General features: G+C 39.4%; 1 protein-coding gene across 1 annotated transcript; it reads right to left on the bottom strand.

Annotated features, from left to right (window-relative positions):
- Positions 1 to 280: 280 nt before the first annotated feature.
- c7b (complement component 7b) lies at positions 281 to 11,274 on the bottom strand. The gene is made up of 18 exons (XM_067423875.1): positions 11,185 to 11,274; positions 10,822 to 10,871; positions 10,645 to 10,720; positions 10,423 to 10,564; positions 10,199 to 10,340; positions 9,022 to 9,160; positions 8,793 to 8,927; positions 8,456 to 8,699; positions 5,434 to 5,547; positions 5,152 to 5,318; positions 4,817 to 5,045; positions 1,979 to 2,150; positions 1,805 to 1,892; positions 1,548 to 1,680; positions 1,202 to 1,390; positions 1,015 to 1,108; positions 730 to 917; positions 281 to 564 (listed from the first exon to the last, which is right to left on the bottom strand). Exons 2-18 carry the CDS (start codon positions 10,869 to 10,871, stop codon positions 395 to 397), a joined length of 2,472 nt encoding a protein of 823 aa, XP_067279976.1. The 5' UTR covers positions 11,185 to 11,274; the 3' UTR covers positions 281 to 394.
- Between the last annotated feature and the right edge of the window lie 230 nt (positions 11,275 to 11,504).

Below are 11,504 nucleotides of genomic sequence, written 5' to 3'. Positions count from 1 at the left end.
AGTTGGGCTTGCACGTCCAAATTTAAGGAAGTGTGGGTGTTGGTGGAAGTGACGTATATGCCGTAAAGCAGTCGAATTTTGTAGTTCTTTTTGTTCTCGGGTTACTACCTGAAACCCGAAGTTTAAAAGTACGATTAAAAATGATATAGACCCTGTCAAGCTATGGCAGACGTGTCATTCAACCTGTAAGTCGATGTATCATCACAAGAGTCTTGAAAATATATTATGAAGGTTGAAAAGTTACCTAGTGCTGCTTTAAGAACCAATTTAGTAACAAATGTGCACTTATTTACAATATTTATTTGCAAACTGAAAACATTACTTTTTATATATTACTATACATTACAGTAAAAAAAAAATCATACAGTTGGAAAAAATTACTAAAAAAAGTTGCTTATGCCAGACATTTTCCAATGCTGAGTACTGTGAACTCTTTTCCTTGGCATCTCCAAGCCCCCGCCTCACACTCTGAAATCATCTCAGGAGCCCCGCCCTTTATAGAAACACACAGGTGGGCGGAGTCATCTGGGCAGTCCTCAGGATCTATGCATTCACATTTAAAACCTGGGGACACATTCACACACACAGTTTTACATTTACAAAACCGTTGCAGCATTTTATATATATATATATATATAGTATTTTAATGTATATTAAAACAATTATTCGAACTGCACAACCAATGACTCATGTCATTGACCCTTATTTAAAAAGCTTTTAATGTTTTACCATCACATGTCTCCCACTGATGGCAGTCCTGACAGGATGTGAATTTGGTTTCTGGCCAACTGCATGCACTATCCTGTAGCAGAGAAAACGTTTGCCCCAGACAATGCAAGGCCCCAAGCTGGCAGATACTTATTCTGTTCACCCGGCCGGGACGCACAGAAGCACAAATGTGGAGTGACAGTGACGCCCTGGTCAGCATCACACAGAGATTTGACATTAATGCAAGCTGCTTTGTATATGTTCATCATTACTTTTTGTATTCAGTACCATAGCTAACAAACTTACTTGCATTCATATGGCATTTTGCAAACACACAGATCATTTGCCTGTTTTTCCCATGGTTTGCAGAGTAGGCTTGGTTGGGTGGGCACTGCTTCCTCTATTCCGAAAAATAATGTAAGCAATAATTATAAAAGTATATATAGTATATATAAGGTATCTGATTGGTGTTTAATAGGAACCTACAGCATACCCAGATTGCATTGGACAGTCTCAGGTGCTGGATACCAGCTGAGGCTAAGACGACACATGAGTTCCGCTTCGCCTTCTTTCTGCATCCCACTTGGGCATGAAAGGGTCACAGTCTCCCCGATCAGATAAGCTTGTTTTGAGGGTGTGGCAATGACATTACTCAGAACAGCTGGAGGATCACACGCTGTTTCTGTTGAATATACAGTGAGAAAAAAACCTTATTCTAATTGTCTATTTTAATGCTACAACAGATGAAAAAAATAACACAGACATACATTAAACGAGGAAACTCAATTTATAATTATTTCAATTGTGCTTATTTTCTTTGTTGTAGTTTAATTCATTACTTTTGCACTCCATGGGTGTCATCCTCCAGGTCAGGGTTTCTGTACATTCAGCAATTGGATCGCCAATGTGGTCATGTCCATCTATACAGGTGTACTCAATCTTTCTGCCCACTGGATAGATGTCTTTTGGGTCCTGAATACACAAATGGATGAGTTGTAAAACACATGCCTGTTGCAAGTTTTGTGTATTGAAAGTGTTTTCATGAATGTGCGTATTCCCACGCCCCTCGATTTCCCCTGATTACAGAGACACTTACCAAAACAAATCCATTTGTCAAAGGCGGTGGAGGTTTACAAGTCTTATCTGGTGTCAATGAAGGATCAAAGCATTGGGGCTCTATCATTCTAGAATGAGAAAAAATGCTGTGGGTATAGATGTGCATAAAAAAGAAAAAGAAAAAAGAGATAAATCCACAAATTCTCATACTCACTTGAGGTGTTCCAAATCAGGGTCTTCACAGCTTTTGCGCTCTATGATCTCTCCTATGCAATTCCTGCCTCCATTTCGTGGAGAAGGATTATTACATGAACGAGTCCTTGACTTTTGACCTTGAGAGCAGCTACTCCAGACAGACCAACAGCTCCAGCCTCCTTTAATAACTCCTATAAAGCATTAACAGTTTGACATATTTGATACAAGAAAAACAAGCTTGTTACATTTAGCAAATTAACTTAAAGGTGCACTAACTTATTTTTCACATTTTGCAGAAAATGCACTCTCTCGCTCGATGTGAAACAGTTCTTTTTAGTGAACATACAAACAGTGTAGTCTGATACCTGAACAAAGACTTTTGGTCTGATTCTTTCAAAAGTGAATCAAATCACACAGCACGACTAGCGTAGTCTGACATCCAAGTGTGCTGCACAAGTCCTGAAAGGTGTGGCACTTAATCTGGGCTAAAAGACTGAAGGCCCTTGGTATTATTATGGTATGACGATGATGACAACTGTTGTGACATTTTGATTCGCCCTCAGGTGGCTGGATGCAGTATAGATCATATAACCTGCCCTCTCCATGCAATCTAATGGGACTTGAGACAAACTAAAAAATAAGATATATTGTCTGATACAGGTAAAGGAATGATTTTCATGAGCCGGTTCTTTTGTGGGTGAGCTTAGGGCACCCTAGCTTAGGTCGTGAATCAGGAAATCGCTCACACGATAGCAGGGATGCAACAATACTCAATATAATATTATATATTGCCACAATACTCAATAATATTGTTCAGTATGGCATTCACGGTTCAATATGCGCTTGTGAATTGCGTTTTTTTTTCTTCCGGTTTTGCATTTAATTAATTATTTCCATTTCTCTCCATTTTAAATATTTCTCTCAGTTTATTTTGGATCTTTTTGAGTGTGCCTGTGAGTCTTCACGCTGATATGAGCAAATATTCAATCATATGCACTAAAGTTAAGGGGTGCTTGCCCGCGTTTTAAAGCCTTGACCATTTGCGCACTTATGCACAGTTTTACGTTGAGCAAGCGCACTAAAAGCCTGTCAAGCACATGTGATTACTGGACTAAATAGTGAAAGTACAATTGCATTTGTCTGTATATGAGATGCCAGCAGGTCTTTAAACTGCAGTAGGTTTTTTACATATTTGTTAAACCTGTCATTATGTCCTGACAGTAGAATATGAGACAGATAATCTGTGAAAAAAATCAAGCTCCTTTGGCTCCTCCCAGTTGTCCTATTGCCATTTGAAGAAATACACCGCTCCCGGTAAGAAACAACCAATCAGAGCCAGGAGGAGTGTCTTAGCAGTGTCAATCAAGCTCATGTGTGCTGATCACACCCCTCTCTCATGCACAGCATGTACAGTTCAAATTCAAGATCACCGCTGTGCAGCAGCTTTGCGGACAAACAATCCAAACTGCTAATTCCTCGAGTGGCACCTGCTCATAAAATAAAGACGGGTAAAGGGAAAAAGACAGATGACGGTGATAAAAAAGACAAAAAGAAAGAATTAGATTGAGCCTGAAATAAAACAAGGGTAAATATCGGAGCGTCTTTAGGTGGAGGGAGCTAATGTTACGTGTCCTGAAAGGATTAAAAACTGATGCAGAGTTAGCCACATTTCTGCTTGACAAGTAAGTATCTCTGCTTGATTGGTTTCATTTTTTTTTTAAGAACTAAGTTATCTTAGCTCCTTGAAGTCGCTGTGGGTGTGAATTCCTCGTCGGAGCCCGTGACTCTATCACATAACATAAAATGTCACACTGTGACACAAAGCAACTATTGAAACCTACTAATTCACTGCCTTGTCATGCTGCTGAAATAATGTAGCAAACCTTTTTTAGCATTACATATTCATAGAATAATTACTTGCATACTGTAACGTTAGTTACCGTTATATTATCTTACTAGCTTTTTATTACTTATAAAAATAGTGCAACGTCATATAGTTACATTATTGCAAAATATGTCATGTTTTGAGGACCAAGTTTCTAGTCAAAGTATAGGCAGGCCATAGTCAATGTAAATCATATGGTTGATTTGTCCGTACCAGTGACTGTGCCGTAACTGTTTATCCGCTGTCATCGTTGCTTACTTGCCTGCGTGTTGACGGCAGGCTCCGTTGTGATGGGGAGGAGCTTTGGAGGGAGGGCAGCAGAGAGCAAGGAGGAGTGGCCTGTGAGCTGTGCTTGTTCAAATTTTCAGGCTATGTCAACGTTTTCTATCGTTTCAGTGAACGCTTGTCCTTAAAGGGATAATTCACCTCATTATGTTAAAAAAACAAAAGACATTTAATACAGTAGCTTTTAATCAATGTTGTATATTGAAGACTATGTAGTTTTAATTTTAGCCTAAATTTATTTATTCAATTTCATACTTAAAATCTACTGTACATCTCTGAGCTGCCACTGTAAATCTTTATATATATTTATTTTCCATTATACAATACACTGGGAATGTGTACTGTACAAGGGTTTTTTAAAGTAAAGTTTTAAGTTTAAGTAAGGGTTTTCAAGTCTTTTAAGTAAAATAAAGAAAGAGTATTGCAATAAAAACATGTTCTTCTTAACCTTTTTCTGTTCCTGTCACCTAAGAATAGAATAGCAAAAAAACGAACCAAACCGAAAAACCGTGGTTAAAAACCGAGGTATATACTGAACCGTGGACTAACTGTATTGTTGCATCCCTACACAATAGATACCCGATTCTTTCTGTGACTCACTTACAGAACTGCAAGTATGATTACTGGCAGATGTTTTTTGTATTACAATGTTACACATTTGAATGTAATAAATGAACAAATTCCTACCCGGTTGTTCTCCAAGGACATGGCCGTTCTGGCAGGCATTACCACTGGTGCCTGGCCTGCAAACACAGGTGCACAGACCTTCAGAGAGCACAGCCATTCCGTTGTTCTGACACGGACTGCAGTGACAGGGGCTCTGCTCCTCCAGATAAGCCTCCAGTGCCCTCTTTAGGTGGAGTTTCTTCAGCCCGGCACATGGCACCTCTTTGACCAGTTCATACAGTGGCCGCAACTAAGAATATGACAACATGCTGTAAATGCTTCTCTACACTTACTCTATATGTTTAAGTTCATCTCTGTTTCTACACATATGCTTCGATGTCTTGATTCTAACATACCTTCTGTTTTATTACTTCAGGGAACTCCTTCACTGATCCAGCCCATTTGGAATACATCTGTTTGTTACTGTCAGGGTTTTCCAAGTCTAAGAAACTAAGGCCAGCGATATAAGAGGTATGTCCTCCGATAATGTTTGTTTTTACTGGCATCTTATGATTTCTGTTCTCTGTAAAACATTTAAAAGGGTGTGCAGCAAAATCTATCAGGTCATATCAAACCTGATATTTAAATATACATTTAGTGACAAAGACTTAGTCAAAGAAATAGTTATTTGGACTAACCACTGAAACTCTTAATTGTATTCATCAGTTTCACACACTTGGTTGTTTTCTTTTTATAGAAGAGGCGTCGCTTCACACGTGTAATACACTGGTGGAAGTCAGTGTCTGTTCTACCTGCATTAAAAGAAAATGTATTAAACAAAAAACAATGAAATGCCCCATACACAAGGTTTGATTTGCTAAAGAAAATATCTATTTAAACTATCAATTAAATTGTTGTTTTCAGAAAAGTCTGAGGCATTAGAAATTTGATAACATGATACAGTAGGCTTAATAGGATTAAATAGCGATTTTGGTAGTGAGAGAACTTTAAAACTGAACGGTGATTCTGACATCCATCAAACAAACCTGGGCTGAAGCATGCAAGAAATGGACTGAACTGACAAAGAAACTTGTTTGGATTGAAGACCATTAAAGATCATTCTGGCACCATTTATAGTGCTCCTATTATGGTTTTTAGAATAGTCCCGTTCATGCAGGGTGTAATATAACTTTCTGTGAATGTAAACGTTCTTCAACGTTGTAAAGTTGATGCATGATAAATAAAGTTATTGTCTCCCAAAAGAAATATTCAACTCTGCCTAAACAAGTTGTTTGTAATTCGAATCCTACTGAGTTACGGTTCTACGTCCCTAGACAATAAATTTGCATAATGCCTGCATATGTTGTACGTTGACCACCTTTGAACAACTTCACCCGCCCTTCAACCTGGGATTTTACTGATGCTTTTACTTTGCAAACTGAAAGATGGGTCAGTACTCAGTTTATTTACACTAGCTTGCTCCTCAGAACCTGTAAGTATAAATAATTATTGATGATATAATTTCTACCGGGTGTTACATTTCTGACTAACCGTAACTAACTCACGTTATTACTGAAATACTACTAAGCAGCTGTGACCAATATTATTTGGATTTATTACGATTGTCTAGCCTGGATGGCAGCCGAACTCAGCCCCGCCCGACATTTGAGTCTGGACTTGCTCCATATAGGAGTAATTATGCCCGAACAGGAACAGTTCAGACCAATGAAATTGTCAGGGCGGGCTTTAGACGATGACGGACAGATGATCAACAGTATCGTAATCATGCACGTCATCAAAGGCATTTGGGTTAAATTTGTTCTAATCCTAAATGGAGAACTTGTTCGTATATGCATTCATCTTCACTATTTCTCTCAGAAATTATGATTGTCAGTACTCTGTATTTTTAAAAACAAAAATTTTACAACACGGGCAAAGATCTTTTACACTCATCTTTGGCTTCTAACGTTATTTATTCCAGCGTGCGTGCAGACAGGGTTGCCTAGTTGTTACAACAAAACCAACCAACTACTAGCCCTAAACAAGCCCAATAGCTTTTCTAGGGGGTTCTCCGGAGGAGAAAAAAAAGGCGTTTGGGGAATAAATGTGTGGTATTTTGGCAAAGTTGCCTGCAAAAATTTGCATTCTTGGGTCTCTATATCACATAATTGAGGTCGCTTCAACCCTCGGACATAGAAGACAACCAGCAGGAAAACCGCATACTTGGCAACACAGTGCAGTTGAGTTCTTTTGACATTTGACCTCTAACGTTATGCTTCGCTTCGTTGCTCTGATTGGTTGTAGGCCTACTCAATTGAGGTCTTTCCTGGTTTCAGTTGAAACACGCCCCATAATCACAGCCCAATGGAGTAAAATCAGACTCCTATTCTGACTAGAATTGAGTATGACGATGTCAGGCTAACGTTTGTCTGTCATTCTTACCAGCAAACATATCACCCTGCAGCCCAAGACTCGTTTCCCACTGAAGCTAAGCAGGGCTGAGCCTGGTCAGTACCTGGATGGGAGACCAAGTGGGTAAACCAGGTTGCTGCTGGTAGAGGTGTTAGTGAGGCCAACAGGGGGTGCTCACCCTGTGGTCTGTGTAACGCCAAGTATAGTGATGCGGACACTGTACTGTCAAAGAGCACTGTCCTTTGGATCAGACGTTAAACCGAGATCCTGACTCTCTGTGGCCATTAAAAATCCCATGGTATCCCAGTAGGGGTGTAACCCCGGTGTCCTGGCCAAATTCCCTCGATTGGCCCTTACCAATCATGGCCTCCTAATAATCCCCATCCAATGAATTGGCTCTTTCACCCTCTCTTCTCTCCACCTATCGCTGGTATGTGGTAAGCGCACTGGCGCCATTGTACTGCGGCTGCCGTCGCATAATCCAAGTGGATGCTGCACACTGGAGCTGGTTGAGGAGAGATCCCTGACATGAGTGTGAAGCGCTTTGGGTGTACAGTAGTACATATGAAAGCGCTATATAAATGTCTCATTCATTCTTACTACTTTGAGTGAAGATAAAGGATGAAGCAAGATTTGTTTTACAAACTTTACATCAGTCATTCATGTTAATGCTCGGCTAACGTATGCTAACATGTGGGAACTGTATTGATAACGACTATCAATAGTGTTCCCACATGTTCGGCCGCAATAAATTAGGTACATACAAACACATCGGTTTGTTGATGGACATACACTTGTTAATGCTGATGGAATTACAGTTTCAACATCTCATCTTGTATCTCAAAATAAGTAGCGTATCACTGAGGAATGTCTTGCTCAAGTCATCGTTGAAAGTTTGGGTGTGGATGTTTCATCATCTGACTCACCGTTGGATTGATATGATTAAATCGACATCATTGTTACTTTCTTTACATTGTGTAAAATCACTGAGAACTGAGGAAGCTTCCTGAGCTGAAGTTCAGTTATGGTAATGGACGGTTAGATTCTGACAAGCTGTGAGTGCTGACCAATTACAATAGACTGGGCCATCTGGCCAATCAGAGCAGAGTAGGCTCTCGGAGAGGAGAGATTTAGAGAGACTGATTCATCCGACAAGTCTTTTGAGAATCATTAAAAAATGTGGTGATGTCCAATGTATTATGAGAAAGTGAAAGCATAAGCATATAGCATAATAGGGGCACTTTAACCCCTGCTCATATAGTTTATAAGTTTATATAAATATTAACAGAGAAAATAATGTTAACATACTCATCTCCATCATATAATTAGAATCCAGCTCCAGCAGGGCCTGATACTGGCCACCCAGAGAGCCCTCTTCCATGTAGTGGGTACCATAACGCTGTATAAAAAATTGATAGGCAGACGGGTCATATGTGCTGGGCAGGGCCGAGAGATCCTTCCAGAAGTCTTCAGAAAGAGGAAGGTACTCAGGAGCATTGTTCTGGAACTGAGCCACCTCTACCTCATTTCTTATTATCAGCAGGTGATAGGCCTTTGAGACAAAAAGAACAGCATTGAAAATATAATATAATCAAATGTTTTTAGCAGACTCCTTTTTCACTTAATGTACTGGATCTATCATTACCTTGTCCTGTTTCAGTTTGTTATGAAAGGTTTTATGATCGTGACCTCCTCTAATTGTCTTTCTTTCCTCTTCATGCCTCATGTAGGACCAGGAACTGTCATAGTACTCGTCACTGAAATCATTTCCTACCCTGACCTGAAAGGAAATTATAGAAACTGTTAGTTATTTATATTATAACATGCTAGGTGTCATTATAACATTAGACATTGGCCAAAAATGTAAATTTTACTTGAAAACTATATCTGAGTAGACTTTGTGGAACTCTGTAGAAATCTTTATGGTCTCCACTGAAGACTTTCCTGCACTGCCCACCAAAGCTACGAGTGTTAATGACCCCGGCTCTCAGCTCACCCTTCAACACATCAAACCTATTGCCAAATATCAAATAACAAATATTAGGTAACTGTATTGCATTATTACACTAATATTGTACCATATGGGTGCTTCTCAATCGGAAGGCTGCGTCCTAACAAGACTGCATTGTTTTGAAGGATGCATCAAATGTATCCTTCATGTCCTCCAAACACCCACAATCCTTTGCACACATTCCAATTCACAAAAAAGAATGAGCAGAAAATGAATCTGCACTGAATTTGTCCAATTTCACAATGTAATGCAAGAATTACATTTATCTCCCAAAAATGATTTTGGAGATAAAGGCATTATGTTTTCTTTTGTTTTGCTGTAAATTATTCACATAATGCTAAACGGTGTAATGTGAAGCACTGGGAGACCACAAATGGCTGTCATTAGTTGCACTGTATTAATGATAAGGCAGTTAAAAAAATCTATATAATAGGAATGTTTGTATATGTAATCGGTAAGCACTATATTTGCCATGTTGTTATTATCATATGTCCTACAAGCGTCAGTTACAATTCATAAATCCTTTTCCATGGCTTTGTGGGATAGTAAAGTGTCCATCGTGTACAAGTTTCAGAATCTCACTGGAAGAAGGCCCTATCCCAAATAGTACACTTCATATGTGCTTACTGTCTTGTGGACTTGTCCGTTAAGTCCACAAGACCGTATGTGTCCCACTTGTAATTTTAGGTTTCAGAAGGGTAATGAACACTATTTCATAGCTCGCGCTGAAGCGAGCTCCTCGGCAGACTTCTTCCAGATAATGTCAAAGCAGCGTTACGTCACGAAAGTGCAGACTCGTAGGAAGACTGCAAGTGTTCAATGTGCCATTTAGGACAGGGCCAATTTAGGTAATCTTGGTACATTTTGCCTTCTCTTTTTTTGAGTTCTGTGAATTCGGACATGCTTCTTTTGTCACACATTTCTTTTGTTTTTTTGGATATGGAATTATATGCTTCTTGGACTAGGAAGGACACAGCCTCACTAGGATGCAGCCCTACGTTTAAGAAGCACCCTAGATAAATATAAAATAGGTATTTTACCCTCTTCCTGTGAGGTCAGAGTTGGGCGGTGGCTTTTGCTCATTGCACACTGTAGTGCCACTGCCACTACAGCTCTGCTCATCTAAACCATCTTCACAGTCATGATCCCCATTGCAAACCAGAGATGGATTGATGCACTGACCTATAAACAAAGCAACAATGAAAACTAAACTGGCTGGACATTTGTCTAAACAAATTCAATATTACAGTCAGAAGTGACTAACCGGATGTGCAGCGAAACCTGTTTCCGCATCCTGTCTGAAGGGGGCAGCTTTTCTTTGGAAAACAGGATTGTTTCTGTATGGCCTCGCCTGTACAAGTCGTGCCTCCAAACTGAGGGAATGTCTCTACATGACGCAACCGAACCTGAGAGAAAACCCCATCAGGAGGTCAGTCATTCCGCTATGTCCAGTAGCTATAAACTGCTTTAAACAAAGCTCGGTTACCTGTGTCTTGGTACAGCCGTCACACTCTGACCAGTCCCCAAACGGTCCCCACCTGCAGTTCACCGGCTGCTCACACCTTGCATAACAAACACATGGCAAGTTAATAGACGTAAAATGTCGAGCATTACTCCTTAGCAATTGCAAAACAATCTACTTTTTTTTTCATGCAGCACTCACCAAATATAAGGAAGAAACGTGACCAGAACTAATAACACAGCTGGGCACATCTGAAAACATATTATTAATATTTTGAAATAGCTTTTTGTTTTTATATTTTCATTTTAATAATTTTGTTGGGTTTGGACATTTCTATTAGATTGTATTTAAATATTTCTATTTAGATTTAATTTATCTATTTTTTTCCAGTTTGTCATTGTACAAGTTTTTCATGTATTATTTATATTTTATTTTGTTTCAGCTTTTAGTTTTACTTTTTGCTAGTTTTAGTAAACAACAACAACACAGGAAAACATAATCCAGTTATGACTACAGTGCCATACTTACAATTCTTTACATATATGAATTTCTGTACCAGCTTACCTTAAGGCTGTGGATGCAGACTGGGCAGATTGTGCGCTTTGGCAGATGCAGTGATGGACCCTGCCCATATATAGGGGCTCTTACATGGATTATGACATCATCCTGCCTCGGTCAGAAATTCCCAGCATGACTCAGTGTGCAGGACAATCAAAGCTGGCACCTTTTCCCTCACACTGACTTCGCCAGTCGATGTATCCTCTCTGGGATTACTGTCACAAAATTTCACAATCTAGTCTTTAAATCTGCAAATTCCAGGAAACTGTGTGTGTGTGTGTGTGTGTGTGTGTGTGTGTGTTCTATTCGTGGTTGTAATTTGAAGA

Source organism: Pseudorasbora parva, chromosome 18, assembly GCF_024679245.1.
Source record: "Pseudorasbora parva isolate DD20220531a chromosome 18, ASM2467924v1, whole genome shotgun sequence".
Lineage (NCBI taxonomy): Eukaryota > Metazoa > Chordata > Actinopteri > Cypriniformes > Gobionidae > Pseudorasbora > Pseudorasbora parva.
Note: the sequence above shows the minus strand (reverse complement) of the source record. Positions and strands in the feature narration are given on the sequence as shown.

Coding starts and splice junctions, on each gene's coding strand:
- c7b (XM_067423875.1), bottom strand. CDS start 10,871: ATGTGCCCAGCTGTGTTATTAGTTCTGGTCACGTTTCTTCCTTATATT. Junction 5,046..5,151: donor CTGAAGTAATAAAACAGAAG/GTATGTTAGAAT, acceptor TCATATTCTTAG/TTGCGGCCACTGTATGAACT. Junction 1,109..1,201: donor GACTGTCCAATGCAATCTGG/GTATGCTGTAGG, acceptor TTTTCGGAATAG/AGGAAGCAGTGCCCACCCAA.